The 19,537-nt window shown below is 46.3% G+C and overlaps 1 protein-coding gene across 2 annotated transcripts in view; it reads left to right on the plus strand.

Moving 5' to 3' along the window:
* The first annotated feature begins 647 nt into the window (after positions 1-647).
* Positions 648-19,537, plus strand: part of USP25 (ubiquitin specific peptidase 25) — a 79,507-nt gene continuing 60,617 nt past the window's right edge. For both annotated transcript variants that reach the window (XM_072138574.1, XM_072138575.1), the window contains exon 1: positions 648-907. In XM_072138574.1, the coding sequence (XP_071994675.1) occupies positions 866-907 (42 nt within the window). In that variant the 5' untranslated portion in view covers positions 648-865. The remainder of the gene's footprint in view (positions 908-19,537) is intronic.

A 19,537-nucleotide genomic window follows, 5' to 3' on the forward strand; every position in this document is an offset into this window, starting at 1 on the left:
GTAGTATTTGTGTATAGTAGTATTAGTAGTAGTATGTGTAGTTGTAGTAGTATATAGTAGTAGTATTTGTGTATAGTAGTAGTAGTATGTGTAGTTGTAGTAGTATATATTAGTAGTAGTAGTATTTGTGTATAGTAGTATTAGTAGTATGTGTAGTTGTAGTAGTATATAGTAGTAGTATTTGTGTATAGTAGTAGTAGTATGTGTAGTTGTAGTAGTATATATTAGTAGTAGTAGTATTTGTGTATAGTAGTATTAGTAGTAGTATGTGTAGTTGTAGTAGTATATAGTAGTAGTATTTGTGTATAGTAGTAGTAGTATGTGTAGTTGTAGTAGTATATATTAGTAGTAGTAGTATTTGTGTATAGTAGTATTAGTAGTAGTATGTGTAGTTGTAGTAGTATATAGTAGTAGTATTTGTGTATAGTAGTAGTAGTAGTATGTGTAGTTGTAGTAGTATATATTAGTAGTAGTAGTATTTGTGTATAGTAGTATTAGTAGTAGTATGTGTAGTTGTAGTAGTATGTGTAGTTGTAGTACTATATTGGAGCAGAGCGCGGACACATGACGTTCGCCCCCTGCCGGGCAGGCGCGGGATGTTTTTGCGGGGAGCGGCCGCCCCCTGGTGGCCATGTGAGGAGTGGGAGTGGTGTAGCCGCCGCTGGGGAGTCTCGGGCGGTGTCGGTGTGAGGAGCAGCAGTTGCAGTCGGGTTGTGGCTGTGTACTCCCGGCTTGTGGATGCCCCGCAGTGCATGGCCCATGTGCACGTCCGGCCGTCCTGACACCCGCTCACCCTGCAGCCGCGGCCCCGCGCTCCGGATCTCAGCACCAGAAGCGGGAGGAGGAGGGGAGGAGGAGCTGGGCCATGACCGTGGAGCAAAATGTCCTGCAGCAGAACTCCCAGAAGGTAGGAAATGCGGGCACCCACCACCCAAGTGCACCCGATGGCGCCCACGTACTGTGCCGTGCTGTACACTGCGCCACAGAGCTTACACTCTAGAGGGGATGTGTCACATGTCACCGGCTCCTGTATGGATTCCATAGCGTCACGTGACGGCCAGGGATACATTGTAGCGGTGTCTCTGTGGATACATTGTAGTAATCTCTCCTTATGCACTGAAGCTCTCTCTCTATGTATACAGTGTAGCTGTCTCTTTCTCTATGTATACAGTGTAGCTGTCTCTTTCTCTATGTATACAGTGTAGCTGTCTCTTTCTCTATGTATACAGTGTAGCTGTCTCTTTCTCTATGTATACAGTGTAGCTGTCTCTTTCTCTATGTATACAGTGTAGCTGTCTCTTTCTCTATGTATACAGTGTAGCTGTCTCTTTCTCTATATACACAGTGTAGCTGTCTCTTTCTCTATATACACAGTGTAGCTGTCTCTTTCTCTATGTATACAGTGTAGCTGCCTGTTTCTCTATGTATACAGTGTAGCTGTCTCTCTGTGTATACAGTGTAGCTGTCTATTTCTGTGTATTCAGTGTAGCTGTCTCTTTCTCTATATACACAGTGTAGCTGTCTCTTTCTCTATATACACAGTGTAGCTGTCTCTTTCTCTATATACACAGTGTAGCTGTCTCTTTCTCTATATACACAGTGTAGCTGTCTCTTTCTCTATATACACAGTGTAGCTGTCTCTTTCTCTATATACACAGTGTAGCTGTCTCTTTCTCTATGTATACAGTGTAGCTGTCTCTTTCTCTATGTATACAGTGTAGCTGTCTCTTTCTCTATGTATACAGTGTAGCTGCCTCTTTCTCTATGTATACAGTGTAGCTGTCTCTCTGTGTATACAGTGTAGCTGTCTATTTCTGTGTATTCAGTGTAGCTGTCTCTTTCTCTATATACACAGTGTAGCTGTCTCTTTCTCTATATACACGGTGTAGCTGTCTATTTCTCTATATACAGTGTAGCTGTCTCTCTCTGTGTATACAGTGTAGCTGTCTCTTTCTTTCTCTGTATACACAGTGTAGCTGTCTCTTTCTCTATATACACAGTGTAGCTGTCTCTTTCTCTATATACAGTGTAGCTGTCTCTTTCTCTGTGTATACAGTGTAGCTGTCTCTTTCTCTGTGTATACAGTGTAGCTGTCTCTTTCTCTGTGTATACAGTGTAGCTGTCTCTTTCTCTATATACACAGTGTAGCTGTCTCTTTCTCTCTCTGTATACACAGTGTAGCTGTCTCTTTCTCTCTCTGTATACACAGTGTAGCTGTTTCTTTCTCTCTCTGTATACACAGTGTAGCTGTTTCTTTCTCTCTCTGTATACACAGTGTAGCTGTTTCTTTCTCTCTCTGTATACACAGTGTAGCTGTTTCTTTCTCTCTCTGTATACACAGTGTAGCTGTTTCTTTCTCTCTCTGTATACACAGTGTAGCTGTTTCTTTCTCTCTCTGTATACACAGTGTAGCTGTCTCTTTCTCTCTCTGTATACACAGTGTAGCTGTCTCTTTCTCTCTCTGTATACACAGTGTAGCTGTCTCTTTCTCTCTCTGTATACACAGTGTAGCTGTCTCTTTCTCTCTCTGTATACACAGTGTAGCTGTCTCTTTCTCTCTCTGTATACACAGTGTAGCTGTCTCTTTCTCTCTCTGTATACACAGTGTAGCTGTCTCTTTCTCTCTCTGTATACACAGTGTAGCTGTCTCTTTCTCTCTCTGTATACACAGTGTAGCTGTCTCTCCTAGTAGCAGGCCTGCCCAGGGATTTACATGGGGCTGCTCCGGTATAATGCAGTGGACAGGCCCGGGGGGGGGGGGGGGGGGGGGGGGCTGCAGCCGTGCTGGAGGCCGGGGGAGGTGACTGCTGAGGCGGCTGCTCTGATTACTCGAGCTCGTGGTCTGGAGCCTGGCCCTGGAGCTCAGGGGGTGGGGCGGCTGTCACTCCTGCTCTGCATGGCCTCCACATAACGGGGAGATGTGACCCTTGTCTGATCTTAGGAGAGCTGGGTGATGGCTATGCTGTCCTATTTATGTCTATGGATAAGTGAAGTATGCAAAGTTGCCATTCAGGGGACTTGGAAAGATGGGTGACATCCTTCCAACCTGTATAAATCTATAGATCTGCTTTACTTGTAAATCCGCGGACGGCACATGCCTGTTTCCCGTTTGGCATCAGATCATTTGATATTTTTGGAAACCTCCTCAGCCTGTGGGGGGGGGGGTCACCCCATGTAATTGGGTTCAGTGCTATGTATACAATCAGTATTAGATTGTTTTACATATTTATGGTGTTTTATAGATGATCGTAAAGTTTATGTAAAAACCAAATTTCAGTTTTTATTTAGTTTTGCAGCTTTCTAGGATATTTGGTGAAATTCCTCCACATTTTCAAGATCTCTGCTTTCTGTCAATATGAATATTTGTCAAGGCTTTCCCACAACTTGCTACAATGTATCAGGTCTGTATAAAGCTGTGTGAGCCTGGACCCCAGGCAGATGCATAGGGGGAGATTTATCCGAGCTGTTCTCGTTTCCCATGACAACCAATCATTGCTCGGCTTTCATTTTCCCACAGCTGTTTATGAAATGAAATCTGAATTCTGATTGGATTCCATAGGCATCTAACAGTTTTACCTTAGACACTTCTGATAAATCTCCCCCTCTGTAGCAAACTTTCAAGACGTTGTAGTTGGTGGTGTTAGGGAGCATTTGTGCTACAGATGAAGCAGAGTTTAAAACGTAAATCATTCTAGACAATCCCTTTAACTAGTTGGAGCAGCTGCTTTACAGGAATGGAAAATAACTTCTCCTTACCTCAGGTCTCTGGGTATATAGAGGATATAGCGGTGGCGTCACCTGCACTGCACTCACCCCCTGCAGCCTTATGTCAGTGACACATGAGCCCTGAAGCCCGCCACGTCTCAGGATTGTAAACATTGATTTCCGTTCCTATTCCTACCCGTGCCTTCCCATACAAGTCTGTTGGAACAAAAAATACAGATGCTACAGGTGTCATCTGCGTTTCGTCCATGTTTGCAGACCAGAACACAATCACATGATGCCTCAAGGGTTTGGGACAAGCTAGTGACACCATTTGCCAGTCTTCTGGATACATGGATGATGCATGGACACACTGATGACTTATGGAGCACATACACATACTACATTTGCGGCCAAGTTTGTGCACAGGTAGCCTTGAAGGAAATCTTCCTTCAAAACCCATCATGATAAACCAGGGACATTACTCATAGATCCAGGCACTGGGACTGTAGTAATCTTCTTATATTTGTTATCCATGGCCTCCTTCCCTATAAAATCAGCTCTTATAATTATGATAATGAGCCAGAAGGGCTCCTGAGGGGCATTACCTGTATTCTCACAGGCTGTTACACAGTCTCACCCTCCCTCTGTCTTATGCAATCACACAGTGGGTGGGGAAGTGTAACGGGCTGTGAAGCTGCAGCATGGAGGGAGTCTGTTAATGCACCACTGGCATAGTTTTACAAGTTGATTTTAGAAGTAAGGAGGTCATGGATAAAACATATAAGAATATTACCTGAATCACGATGCCTGGATGTATGAGTAAGTGCTCCCGTCTTCTCATGATGGATTTTGATGGTAGATTTACTTGAACTGCACAGATATAAACAAAAACATTTCAGTTCACTGCCAGCAAACGGAGCTCTTAAAAATGAGGAAATGATATAAATGTTGCATGCATCACTTCAGCGAATTTACATGAAGCCATAAACCCTTTTTCCATCGCCTTGTAGCAATAATCAGTGATATACTGTATACAAATGTTGTATCCTCCCGTAAATGGGTGTCATCCTGCTCATGTACCTGGTCCTCCACTCTGAGCTACAGGATGGGAAAGAAATACTCTAGAAACTTCTAGAAATTGCCTGTGAGGTTCCGTGCGGTGGTAACCCCCCTGCCTGTGAGCTCCGTTTCTATCATTAAAGGGCAGTGGCTCCTCTCCAAACCTCATTCACGAGTCTGATGTGACTGTCATATTCCTGTCTCATTCCCTGTGCATGGGTCTGTTCCCAAGCTAAATCTTAAAGGGGAACTCCAAGATTTTGTGTTTTAAATTGCTCACCTCTCCTTAGTATTGATGGTCAAGGGTTTCTGAGCACAGCTTTAAAGCCTCAGCTGAGATCCAGTGGAGGTCATCTCCTTCTCTGATGATTAGTTTGCAGCTCTTGTGCGTTTGGCTGTGCTGTAATACCTGATATCGCCACTATAAGATGTATAGCACTGTACTTCGTGCTTCGAACTTTGAATGGGTCTAAGGTGTTATTCCCCTGTCCGTGTCACATTGCTACATGGACAGGTGATAAATAATAAAACCCTTATGTTTTTTCAGGAATGAAAGAAAACTGACCAATGAATGGTATTCTATAACGAATCAACCGATACTTTGCCCATTAGACCTGAAGCGGTGATATTGGCTCAGGGCCTTGTGACCTAAGCAGTGGTGCTTACATGCACGAAACATGACCCCTGCCCCCAGTAATAGGAACCATTGGGCATGTGAATAATGTATGTGACGTCATCACTGATGGGGACCACCGGATTGGCAGAGGATAAGTTATAAGAGACACCGGCTGAGGTTAAAGTGGAATTCTCACTGTATTCCCCTGAACCATGTGACTCTGAATAAGGATCTTTGGAATCTGATATTTTGGCGCACAGATGTGACAGGGAAGAGTTACAAAGCCAAGATTATAAGGTGAAAATCTGCATCAAAGTGCGATTTCCATGCAGAATTCCCTCGGCACACGTTGCGTATTGTCACGAGGAAATTCCACATGAAAATCTGCATTCGATAAGCACAGTTTTTACATGTGTTTTTTTTTTTATGCAGATTTTCTGCATATGTATTTTTTTTACCTGCTTCATGATGCAGATTTGCACTCTCCCATAGACTTCAATGTAAAAAAAAAAACGCACGGATAAATTTACGAGGATGCATAAGTATAGTAATATTCTCATCATTGATTTTTTGCACTGAGTTACAATTTCAGCCCGGAAAAAGGCAGCGTCTTCATTAGTTTTCTTCAAATCAAATTCATTTTAATGCGACTGTATTACGCTGTGGATTTCCTGCACAGAATCTGCAACGTGCAACAAATCTTCCTAAAAGGATTGGGGTGGGGATGTGGAAAAATCCTGCTTAAAAACCGCACAACATCACCACTCTAAATAGATAAATCTACATAAAAACCGTGCGTGTTGGATGCGGATTTTCATGTGGATTCCACATCTGATCGCTTTAGGATATGCAACAAATTTTGTACACAAGTTTTGGGCAGTGGTAAAAGTCTACATCCACCAGAATGATGTACTGGCAGTCCTCCTACTTAAGAACACCCGACTTACAGACGACCTCTAGTTACAGACGGACCCCTCTGCTCCCTGTGACCTCTGGTGACCTCTCTGGATGTTACTATAGTCTCAGGCTGCAATGATTACCTGTAAAGTGTCTGTAATGAAGATTTATTGATAATCCTTGGTCTAATTGCAACAAAAAATTTCTAAGCTACAATTGTCACTGGGGCAAAAATTTTTTTGTCTGGATCTACAATTTTATAAAATATACAGTTACGACTTACATGCAAATTCAACTTAAGAGCAAACCTATGGAATCTATCTTGTACGTAACCCGGGGACTGTCTATATATGATGAGGGAGGGGGGAGATCATGGCCCTCTGTGCCTGTCTTTCTCTGGTGTTTGGGCCACTGGATGTTCTGTTGGATCTGGAAGGCACCCCCCCCCCCCATGAAAGGTTAAACCAGCGTCACATTGATGACCTGGCACAGAGCGCGGCAGACGTGGCAGTGAAACCTTATAATGTAAAGTGCAGTGAGGAAGAACAGGTGGCGGTCATGGGATCCTGAGCCATGCCAGGTCAGACTATGCACATAGGATTTGGCAGAGGTCTCCCAGCCAGGAAATAAGTTAAAACCGAAATTGAATCTATAACGTGAGGATATAAAAATGCTGCGGCCGGTCACATGTGTAATAAGTGCACCACAGGGAAGTGCGATACTGCCACATTAGTCATATTGTAGGAATAGTATTACTACCTGCACCTGATTATCCCTCACAAATACTGATAGCAGGTTCCCAAACCCAAATATCCATATACATGAGCCCCTTCCTTAAAGGGAGCCCAGATTTTACCCCATTAGATTACCAGCCCCCCAGATAGGGTATGAAATGTCCTTAGCTTTAATTTTATAAACCGTTGTGGGAAAAAGAAAGCTGAGCTCTGATTGGTTGCCATGGGCAACTAGAACAGATCTTCTCTTTGTCAAGTGAAACACAAAAAAACTTTCAATAAAAATAAGCTAGTACTCTATGGCGCTATATATGGTGACCTTTCTTAGATCCCTATGGCACTCTATATGGTGACCTCTCTTAGATCCCTATGGCGCCATATATTGTGACCTCTCTTAGATCCCTATGGTGCTATATATTGTCACCTCTCTCAGATCCCTATGGTGCTATATATTGTCACCTCTCTCAGATCCCTATGGCGCTACATATTGTCACCTCTCTCAGATCTCTATGGCGCTATATATTGTCACCTCTCTTAGATCCCTATGTTGCTATATATTGTCACCTCTCTCAGATCCCTATGGCGCTATATATTGTCAAGTCTCTTAGATCCCTATGGCGCTATATATTGTGACCTCTCTTAGATCCCAATGGCGCTATATATTGTTACGTCTCTTAGATCCCTATGGTGCTATATATTGTCACCTCTCTCAGATCCCTATGGCGCTATATATTGTCACGTCTCTTAGATCCCTATGGCGCTATATATTGTGACCTCTCTTAGATCCCAATGGCGCTATATATTGTCACGTCTCTTAGATCCCTATGGTGCTATATATTGTCACCTCTCTCAGATCCCTATGGCGCTATATATTGTCACGTCTCTTAGATCCCTATGGCTCTATATATTGTGACCTCTCTTAGATCCCTATGGCACTATGTATTGTGACCTCTCTTAGATCCCTATGGCGCTATATATTGTGACCTCTCTTAGATCCCTATGGCGCTATATATTGTCACCTCTCTTAGATCCCTATGTTGCTATATATTGTCACCTCTCTCAGATCCCTATGGCGCTATATATTGTCACCTCTCTCAGATCCCTATGGCGCTATATATTGTCACCTCTCTCAGATCCCTATGGCGCTATATATTGTGACCTCTCTCAGATCCCTATGGCGCTATATATTGTGACGTCTCTTAGATCCCTATGGCGCTATATATTGTCACCTCTCTCAGATCCCTATGGCGCTATATATTGTCACCTCTCTCAGATCCCTATGGCGCTATATATTGTGACCTCTCTTAGATCCCAATGGCGCTATATATTGTCACGTCTCTTAGATCCCTATGGTGCTATATATTGTCACCTCTCTCAGATCCCTATGGCGCTCTATATTGTCACGTCTCTTAGATCCCTATGGCTCTATATATTGTGACCTCTCTTAGATCCCTATGGCACTATGTATTGTGACCTCTCTTAGATCCCTATGGCGCTATATATTGTGACCTCTCTTAGATCCCTATGGCGCTATATATTGTCACCTCTCTTAGATCCCTATGTTGCTATATATTGTCACCTCTCTCAGATCCCTATGGCGCTATATATTGTGACCTCTCTCAGATCCCTATGGCGCTATATATTGTCGCCTCTCTCAGATCCCTATGGGGCTATATATTGTCGCCTCTCTCAGATCCCTATGGGGCTATATATTGTCGCCTCTCTCAGATCCCTATGGCGCTATATATTGTGACCTCTCTTAGATCCCTATGGCTCTATATATTGTGACCTCTCTTAGATCCCTATGGCGCTATATATTGTGACCTCTCTCAGATCCCTATGGCGCTATATATTGTCACCTCTCTTAGATCCCTATGTTGCTATGTATTGTCACCTCTCTCAGATCCCTATGGCGCTATATATTGTCACCTCTCTCAGATCCCTATGGCGCTATATATTGTGACCTCTCTCAGATCCCTATGGCGCTATATATTGTCACGTCTCTTAGATCCCTATGGCGCTATATATTGTCACCTCTCTCAGATCCCTATGGGGCTATATATTGTCACCTCTCTCAGATCCCTATGGCGCTATATATTGTCACCTCTCTCAGATCCCTATGGCGCTATATATTGTCACCTCTCTCAGATCCCTATGGCGCTATATATTGTCACCTCTCTCAGATCCCTATGGCGCTATATATTGTGACCTCTCTCAGATCCCTATGGCGCTATATATTGTCACCTCTCTCAGATTCCTATGGCGCTATATATTGTCACCTCTCTCAGATCCCTATGGCGCTATATATTGTCACCTCTCTCAGATCCCTATGGCGCTATATATTGTCACGTCTCTCAGATCCCTATGGCGCTATATATTGTCACCTCTCTCAGATCCCTATGGCGCTATATATTGTGTCCTCTCTTAGATCCCTATGGCGCTATATATTGTCACCTCTCTCAGATCCCTATGGCGCTATATATTGTCACCTCTCTCAGATCCCTATGGCGCTATATATTGTCACCTCTCTTGGATCCCTATGTTGCTATATATTGTCACCTCTCTCAGATCCCTATGGCGCTATATATTGTGACCTCTTTCAGATCCCTATGTCGCTATATATTGTCACCTCTCTCAGATCCCTATGGCGCTATATATTGTCACGTCTCTCAGATCCCTATGGCGCTATATATTGTCACGTCTCTTAGAACCCTATGGCGCTATATATTGTCACCTCTCTCAGATCCCTATGGCGCTATATATTGTCACCTCTCTCAGATCCCTATGGCGCTATATATTGTCACCTCTCTCAGATCCCTATGGCGCTATATATTGTCACGTCTCTCAGATCCCTATGGCGCTATATATTGTCACGTCTCTTAGATCCCTATGGCGCTATATATTGTCACCTCTCTCAGATCCCTATGGCGCTATATATTGTCACCTCTCTCAGATCCCTATGGCGCTATATATTGTCACCTCTCTCAGATCCCTATGGCGCTATATATTGTCACGTCTCTCAGATCCCTATGGCGCTATATATTGTCACGTCTCTTAGATCCCTATGGCGCTATACACTCACCGGCCACATTATTAGCTACCCCATGCTAGTAACGGGTTGGACCCCCTTTTGCCTTCAGAACTGCCTCAATTCTTCATGGCATAGATACAACAAGGTGCTGGAAGCTCCTCAGAGATTTTGGTCCATATTGACATGATGGCATCACACAGTTGCCGCAGATTTGTCGGCTGCACATCCATGATGCGAATCTCCCGTTCCACCACATCCCAAAGATGCTCTATTGGATTGAGATCTGGCGACTGTGGAGGCCATTTGTGTCCAGTGACCTCATTGTCATGTTCAAGAAACCAGTCTGAGATGATTCCAGCTTTATGACATGGCGCATTATCCTGCTGAAAGTAGCCATCAGATGTTACAGGGTACATTGTGCTCATAAAGGGATGGACATGGTCAGCAACAATACTCAGGTAGGCTGTGGCGTTGTACCAAGGGGCCCAAAGAGTGGCAAAATAATATTCCCCACATCATGACACCACCACCACCAGCCTGAACCGTTGATACAAGGCAGGATGGATCCATGCTTTCATGTTGTTGACGCCAAAATCTGACCCTACCATCCGAATGTCGCAGCAGAAATCGAGACTCATCAGACCAGGCAACGTTTTCCAATCTTCTACTGTCCAATTTCGATGAGCTTGTGCAAATTGTAGCCTCAGTTTCCTGTTCTTAGCTGAAAGGAGTGGCACCCGGTGGGGTCTTCTGCTGCTGTAGCCCATCTGCCTCAAAGTTCGAGATGCTCTTCTGCCTACCTTGGTTGTAACAGGTGGCTATTTGAGTCACTGTTGCCTTTCTATCAGCTCGAACCAGTCTGCCCATTCTCCTCTGACCTCTGGCATCAACAAGGCATTTCCACCCACAGAACTGCCGCTCACTGGATGTTTTTTCTTTTTCGGACCATTCTCTGTAAACCCTAGAGATGGTTGTGCGTGAAAATCCCAGTAGATCAGCAGTTTCTGAAATACTCAGACCAGCCCTTCTGGCACCAACAACCATGCCACGTTCAAAGGCCTCAAATCACCTTTCTTCCCCATACTGATGCTCGGTTTGAACTGCAGGAGATTGTCTTGACCATGTGTGTTGCAAAGAGAAACAGATTCTTTGGATTTCGTGTTATAGAATAAGAAAAATTACACAGTCAACAATATTTAAAAGGTTTATTGTAATACAAAAGTATATAAAGAGGTAAATATCAAAAGATTATACTCACAACACTGTCAACTTTCATTGATGAGCTCCGGCACACAAAATCTTCACGGGCTTATCAACTTACAACTCTGCCCAGCATCATTGATGACCTTCCGGCAGGTCGGGGTCTTCACGGACTATCACCAAGCAGTAGAATGACAGGTATTGACAGGTAGCATCAGGTCTTGAGGCGTCCCACAAGTACCCAAGAAGTATAGCAGCAGTCAGTAGCTAGCTCTCAATTCTCTCAAAATCCCTACCACCAGGTGATAGTACGGAAGTTTTATACCCCATGTCTGTGCGTCACCAAGCTATATGGAAAAAAAACCATATGTATGCACATGTCTTTTCTCATTATTCTCCTAATGGTATAGTTTCCCATGAAAGTGGCCAGTTTTCATTGGAAACCATCCCAGGAGATAGGCGCATCCCGAAAGATAGGCGCATCCCAGCAGGTGTGTAATGCCTAACAGAGTGCCAAATAAGGATAAGAATATGTCAAACTTAATGAGAATAAAAATGTCAAATATAATGAGGATCCAAATATGTTGATTTGGGTTCATTCACAATTGAAATAAGGTTACATGAACTGTCTTTTATCTCAAGAGCAGCCATGTTGTATCTTCGACTCCATTTTGGTTTTCCATTACACCATGTCTACATGCCTAAATGCCGCCATGTGATTGGCTGATTAAAAATTAAGTGTTAACGAGCAGTTGGACAGGTGTACCTAATAAAGTGGCCGGTGAGTGTATATTGTCACCTCTCTTAGATCCCTATGGCGCTATATATTGTGTCCTCTCTTAGATCCCTATGGCGCTATATATTGTGTCCTCTCTTAGATCCCTATGGCGCTATATATTGTCACTTCTCTTAGATCCCTATGGCGCTATATATTGTGTCCTCTCTTAGATCCCTATGGCGCTATATATTGTGTCCTCTCTTAGATCCCTATGGCGCTATATATTGTGTCCTCTCTTAGATCCCTATGGCGCTATATATTGTGTCCTCTCTTAGATCCCTATGGCGCTATATATTGTCACTTCTCTTAGATCCCTATGGCGCTATATATTGTGTCCTCTCTTAGATCCCTATGGCGCTATATATTGTGTCCTCTCTTAGATCCCTATGGCGCTATATATTGTCACTTCTCTTAGATCCCTATGGCGCTATATATTGTGTCCTCTCTTAGATCCCTATGGCGCTATATATTGTCACCTCTCTTAGATCCCTATGGAGCTATATATTGTCACCTCTCTTAGATCCCTATGGCGCTATATATTGTGTCCTCTCTTAGATCCCTATGGCGCTATATATTGTGTCCTCTCTTAGATCCCTATGGCGCTATATATTGTGTCCTCTCTTAGATCCCTATGGCGCTATATATTGTGTCCTCTCTTAGATCCCTATGGCGCTATATATTGTGTCCTCTCTTAGATCCCTATGGCGCTATATATTGTGTCCTCTCTTAGATCCCTATGGCGCTATATATTGTGTCCTCTCTTAGATCCCTATGGCGCTATATATTGTGTCCTCTCTTAGATCCCTATGGCGCTATATATTGTGACCTTTATTCTGTTTCAGTAGGGCCTTTGGGCCACTAAATTCTTAAATGGATAGGATGTCACCAGAGCTGAACGGATGTTTATCATTTTTGTCGTTTTTGTGACAAGAAATCCACCCATTTTATTTTGTTTCTACTACTTTGAGGTTTATGTTCCGCCTCGTGTTCTCTGATGTGATAAGTTTCTGGTGTAAGCTGCGCCCAGATGTAACTGTATATTAGTAGTAGCTGTATGTCCGTGATAAGTATGTCCATATGACGGTTTGTACTCTGTAATGTATTATATTTGTGTATGTCCCCTATGATTTGTAAAGCGCTATGGAATATGATGGCGCTATATAAATAATGATTACTATATTGCTGATGAAGACACTGTGTGTTGCATATTGTGCTCAATGGGGAAACATGAAGGCTGTAGCTCTATGGCGGTATTATGTATTTCCTGTGTGTGATTGTGTCCAATTTTATTTAATAGGATAAATGACTCTCCCTTTACTGTATATAAGGAAATGAGAAAGAATTTTCTGTTCTAGAGGCATCTGAGGCCACTGTACTGTGATCCCATGACAACACTTCCTGTCTTGACTTCTTATCATCTTTGTCATAGGGACCAAGTGCAACATCCCCCACCGGGGCCTAGCCTTTTTCTCGGGGCCTGGAGTCAGCCGGGGCCCGCAGTACCTGAGTGGCTGGCGGTTGCGGCCTAGGCACGCTAGTGTCACGGTGCTTGGTATGGGGGACTGGAGGGCTGTCCTACAGCCTGGCAGGTCTCCAGCAGGGTGGTGTTGGCAAGAAATGATGAGGGAGAGGCTGCTATAGCGGATCTCCCTGGGGCAACCCTTTGGTCTCTAGAGTATGAGTCTCTGTGTGGTGGACAGGGTGCCTGTGGTGAGGGCAGCTGTAGTAACAGGGACCAGACGGAGGCAGAGGTTGAACAGAAACAACTTACAGTTCTTTATTGGAACCGACAGGAACATCAGCAACGTGCCTTTAACAAGATGGTGGAGTACTGGAGAGGTATTTGGAGGGAGCCACAGGATGTAGATCACCAGCCTGGATGCAGAGGGCAGGCTGGGAGATAGCTGTGTCCTAATAGGATGCTTCAGCTTGATCCTGGATCTCTTCAGGTATCACCCTTAAAGGTAGGATGATACCCCTTTCCTCACTACCTAGCTATTAGCTCCACTTCAGGCAGGGGCTAGGCTCTTCCTGCTCTGGTCTGGTGTGCTAGCTGTACAGACTCCGAAGAGTCTGTACTGGAGAGACTCCAGTCTGCTTCTGAGCTACTGCTCAGCTAACTGCTCTCTAGAATATTCTTGGACAGGGGTTTTATTATCTCCCCTTGGTCAGGTGGTGGCTGCTCCTCCAATTACCTCTCAGCTCACAGAGACAGGATGTAACACAGATCATTGGATACTAGACTCTTACATCATACACAGATTAACTTCTGCCTTGCCAGGCAGGATTCACCACTGCAATGTCCCCTGTGTGATGTGATGACATGCTGTGGGGCTTATTCGCAAGCACTCCTTCGCCATTGCATCGGCGAGGGTGTTGCATACCCCCGGGGCAATTGAAAGAGCCGCCCTCGGCTCGACTACAGATGGTTGGGGGGCGCAGAGGTGGATACGGGCACTTCGGGGAAGTGCAGGCTATGTGAGGTGTAGGGACAAACCGCCCATGGTCCTGGAGACAGGTACCTGGGTTGGTGTCGGACTAAGACAAAAACATGTAAGTGCTTGACAGTTGGTCGCTGACGCCATTAAACCGAACTGTACAGTAGGAAAGGTGTGGTGTCATGTCCTGTAATCCACTCCTTGCACCAAGGCCTGTATATTTGTTATGTAAACACTTCTTCCCTGGCGACAATTATATAGTGTGTATATCTGCATTGCGTTAGCATATGCGACACGAGTACCTCCTGACTGACATCCTTACCCTTGTATGAGTGGCATCCAGGTGCTATCTCTGTAACACCCCCGGTCCACTAAAGACCCGCAGTTTACGGACTACCCCCACTTGCAAACCTCGGTTTGAGGGATAAGGTAGCGGTCAGTGTTTTACAAATAGACGGTCCGACACAGCCACACTACAACCTATAAAGCCTATGAAAGGGTTAGTGCAAACTACTGACATAATTGACAGTGTGCAAACATTTTGTAAACTCACATTGACTTAGGAGCTCAATGGGTACACATCTTAAACGTTACAAACGTTACATAGGTAGGCTACTCAGGGTAGCAGAATAGAATGTCTCTTTACCTGGAAAGGAAAAGGCATAAAAGTGCAGGCATAATGTCCATACCTAAAAGGAAGGCATTAAGTGCAAGATAATAGTCAATAGCAATAGCAACTTTTCCTTGGAATTGGCCAAAAGTCTCACAGAAGGTCTTTAATGACAAAGTCCATCTTCTGGGTACAGCCCTTGATGTGGGGAAAAGTGCCATAAAAAAGCAAAGGGTCTCCTCTATATGTAGAGGGACAGAGTCCTTTGAAGGAATCTCTGCTGTGGCAGAGGAAGAGGTGCTATTATAGCACATGACAGTGGAAAATCTCTTGACTGAGATAAATAAGGGTAAGAGTCTCAGGACAGTTTCTGGCTCTTTGGGGTAAGGACAGAAATAAATATTTACAATGGACAAAGTACCTGGAGAGGGCTACAGCCCTTCAGGGGTTAGTCAGATGCACCTTTGCTGTGTTCAGCAGGGACAGGATCCAAAGTCAGTAGGGAATCCTGTGCATCCTCAGCGGGAGTAGATGCCGGCTGGGGACACCCGGTGGCAGTAGCGGGTACTGCAGGTGCAGCAACATCCTCCTGACCTTCAGGGGGAGGAGCGCTGTCGCCCGGGGTGTCGGCTGTTCCAGCCGGGGGCTCAACTGAGCCAGGGACCACGGAGGGGTCCAACAAGACATAAATAGGAACCCGCGGCAGCGCCGCGGCTCCTTCCAGTTCCGGTTCTTCTGGGGCCGGGTCATCACCCCACTGGTAACCGGCAAGGGGAGATGTGGGCCTAGATGGAGCCTCCGGACAAGACTCGCTAGCCGGGGTGTCTTCTCCTACAGAAGAGCCGCGGGACCTGACAATGCTCCCGGCAGGGGAATCGGTGGGGGTGGTGCCCTGAATCATGCCCGGCCCATGGATGGCAATGGGACCCATACTCACGATTACCGTGGATGGGGCATTCACGTGGGTCACCGCCCGGGGACTCGCAGCCGAGGAAGAAGAGGTGTTCGGGGATTCCGGCCACTCGTCGTCCTCATACCAGTCGTCATACGGTGGATAGCGGTCCTCATCGGAGTCCGGGATCCGGATCACACCAGCCGCCCAGGGTCCTCGGGGCCCCTCCTGCAGGGAGAACTCAATGCATTCGCCTGGTTTCAGGTTGTGCTGGCTCTCTGGCAGATCAGGCCTCTTGACAGACCGGCGGGGAATAAATACCTCCCGTCCGGTGTAGTCTTGAGTGGCGAAGCCATAGCCACGTTGTTTATCGAAGAACCGGACCATGCCGGTGGTGCGGTTCTTTTCCACCCAGGCTCCAGCTGCAGGCCGGCCATGTAGCGTTCGGCCTCCTTCTCGCGGCGTCGCTGCTCCGAGACAGCGTCTCGGAGTCTCTGGCGGACGGCCTCACCTCGGCCTCGAGGCTGCGGAGGTGCCGGTGCTGGGGCTTGTGGCTCCGGTGCAGGCTCGGCTCTCCGTGGTGGTCGGGCAGGTGCCGGAACAGGAGCAGGAGCAGCCGGAGGATCAGGAACCGTCACAGCATGGACAGTAGGCCTCGGAGCAGGTGGCACGGCAGCAGTAGGCCCAGGCGCTGGCTCAACAGGAGTCGGGGCCTCCTAAGGTGGCGCCTCCACGTGGGCCCGCGGTACCGGCATGGTAACCGGGAGAGGTACGAGGAACAGCCCGGGTGGTAATTGGTACTCCGTCACCGTCTGGACATACCTCCTGGTGACGAAGGCTCGGGTCAGTCCTCGATGCAGCCGGTGCCCAGCAAAGGGCCTCCGGACCGGCTGCGCAGAGACCACCACCATGGTCTCCAAGACTTCAAAGAACTCGGGACGCTCCACGGAAGGGAATGGCGAAGGACCCCACATGGTGCTGACCTCACTGTCCAAGATCCGCATGAGTTCTGGCGTTTCGTTGAGACGGGGCAGGAAGTCCGCTTCGCGCCAGAGGGAGGAGTCCAAGTCCTTCCCGCCAAGAGCTGTGGCGGGCTCTAATTTTTCCTGCGCCACAGAAGGCGGGGTTCGCGCCCTTCGCGCGTGGGTGGAGCTTGGTGTGTCGTCTGGGTTTCCCGCCAGTGAAGGTTTTGGCGGGCTGGAATTACTTGCTGCGCCACAGTTTCTGAGGTAAAATCTTCAGGCGCGGACACGGAAGAGGGCGTGTCCCTCGAAACGTCACATACCAACATGGAGTTTATCTGCTTGGCGTGCAAGTGAGGTAGAGTCTCTGCCCTAGGGATCGTATTTATGTGAGTCTTTTCTACTACCGCATAATTCATGTACCGCATACCGGACCTAATGAAAGGTGAAGTTTTGTAATGTGAATTGACTCACTAGACCCCAAGATATCTATAGGTCTTGCAAGCAAATTGAAAGGTGAAGTTTTGCAATATGAATAGACTCATTAGACCTCAAGATATCTATAGGTTTTGCAAGCAAATACCAACAAGAATGTACTGATTTCTATGTATAATTATGGAAGAAATACTGATAAATATTGTATGGCTATGAATTTACAAAGTAAAAGCAACATTTTGTGAAAGAATATTCGTTTTGTATGGTCAATTTTTGGACATTGTTCATTGAATGCGATTTTTCAGGAGAATCGGAGAGTCTCCTGTCCTAGACCATAACATAAAGAGGAACTCCACTGTGTGTTGTATCTTCCTAATAGGATGCTTCAGCTTGATCCTGGATCTCTTCAGGTATCACCCTTAAAGGGCACCTACCACCACAAATCTACCTATAAAGGTAGATTGGGTGGTAGGTGGATCATTGGGACGTGAGGATAGCCCTTTTAAGGGCTAATCCTCACGTCCCTGCACTTTTTTGAGAACTTTAATTTGATATTTATTCAAATTTACTTATATGGCTACCGGGGCGTGGAGTAGCCGCTTATGAGATTACACGAGGCGGCTACTCCACGCCCCGGTAGCCACTTTACCCCTCCTACTCACCCATCTTCGGCGCGCAGCTCCGCGTAGCTGCGCGCCCTCGTCCGGCGAGCCTGCCGTCTGCGCATGCGCAGAAGAGCAGGCCCGCGCCTGCGCGGTCACAACTCCGAAACAGGCGCGGGCCTGCTCTTCTGCGCATGCGCAGACGGCAGGCTCCCCGGACGAGGGCGCGCAGCTACGCGGAGCTGCGCGCCGAAGATGGGTGAGTAGGAGGGGTAAAGTGGCTACCGGGGCGTGGAGTAGCCGCCTCGTGTAATCTCATAAGCGGCTACTCCACGCCCCGGTAGCCACATAAGTAAATTTGAATAAATATCCAATTAAAGTTCTCAAAAAAGTGCAGGGACGTGAGGATTAGCCCTTAAAAGGGCTATCCTCACGTCCCAATGATCCACCTACCACCCAATCTACCTTTATAGGTAGATTTGTGGTGGTAGGTTCCCTTTAAAGGTAGGATGATACCCCTTTCCTCACTACCTAGCTACTATCTCCACTTCAGGCAGGGGCTAGGCTCTTCCTGCTCTGGTCTGGTGTGCTAGCTGTACAGACTCCGAAGAGTCTGTACTGGAGAGACTCCAGTCTGCTTCTGAGCTACTGCTCAGCTAACTGCTCTCTAGAATATTCTTGGAAAGGGGTTTTATTATCTCCCCTTGGTCAGGTGGTGGCTGCTCCTCCAATTACCTCTCAGCTCACAGAGACAGGATGTAACACAGATCATTGGATACTAGACTCTTACATCATACACAGATTAACTTCTGCCTTGCCAGGCAGGATTCACCACTGCAATGTCCCCTGTGTGATGTGATGACATGCTGTGGGGCTTATTCGCAAGCACTCCTTCGCCATTGCATCGGCGAGGGTGTTGCACAAGTCTCCAATGAGCATAAAGATGGGTGATAAATGTTAGATAGCGGAGGTCTGATCCCCGCTCTGCTCACCCTAATCATGCACAGCTCCAGCCTTTTCCTGCCCAGCATAAGCTGAGAATGCTTAATCGCTATGCTGTGCCTGACAGGCAAAGTAATCAATCGCTGCACCATTCCCCAGCTGTTGTGTATGAATCATCCGGCTCAGGGTGATTAGTCCTGTCTGGACAGTTCTGGCAGCTCCTGTGTATGTGGAAGTAATGTGTTTATGTACGGCGGTCACGGCACCCAGCTTTCCCAAGGTCCTTAATTTTATATTTGCAAAACCACTTGGTTCAGGAATTAAACAAGATATGTTTCTGCATTCTAAAGGTATGTTTTGTTCACAATGCATAAAAGCAAATGGTAGATTTCCTTTAAATTGTTTAGACTTCGAGTCGTGTGATCTTGGGGACCATGTTCTTTTAGGGTTTGTATATAATAGTTATGGATGGGAAACTATTGCATTCTGCTGCAGTGTGTGACTCTGTCGAGGGGCTCTACAGCTGCGGCGGGGGGACTCTGTCGAGGGGCTCTACAGCTGCGGCGGGGGGACTCTGTCTGGGCGCTCTACAGCTGCGGGGGGGGGGACTCTGTCGAGGGGCTCTACAGCTGCGGG

This window comes from Engystomops pustulosus, chromosome 2, assembly GCF_040894005.1.
Source record: "Engystomops pustulosus chromosome 2, aEngPut4.maternal, whole genome shotgun sequence".
NCBI classification, from domain to species: domain Eukaryota; kingdom Metazoa; phylum Chordata; class Amphibia; order Anura; family Leptodactylidae; genus Engystomops; species Engystomops pustulosus.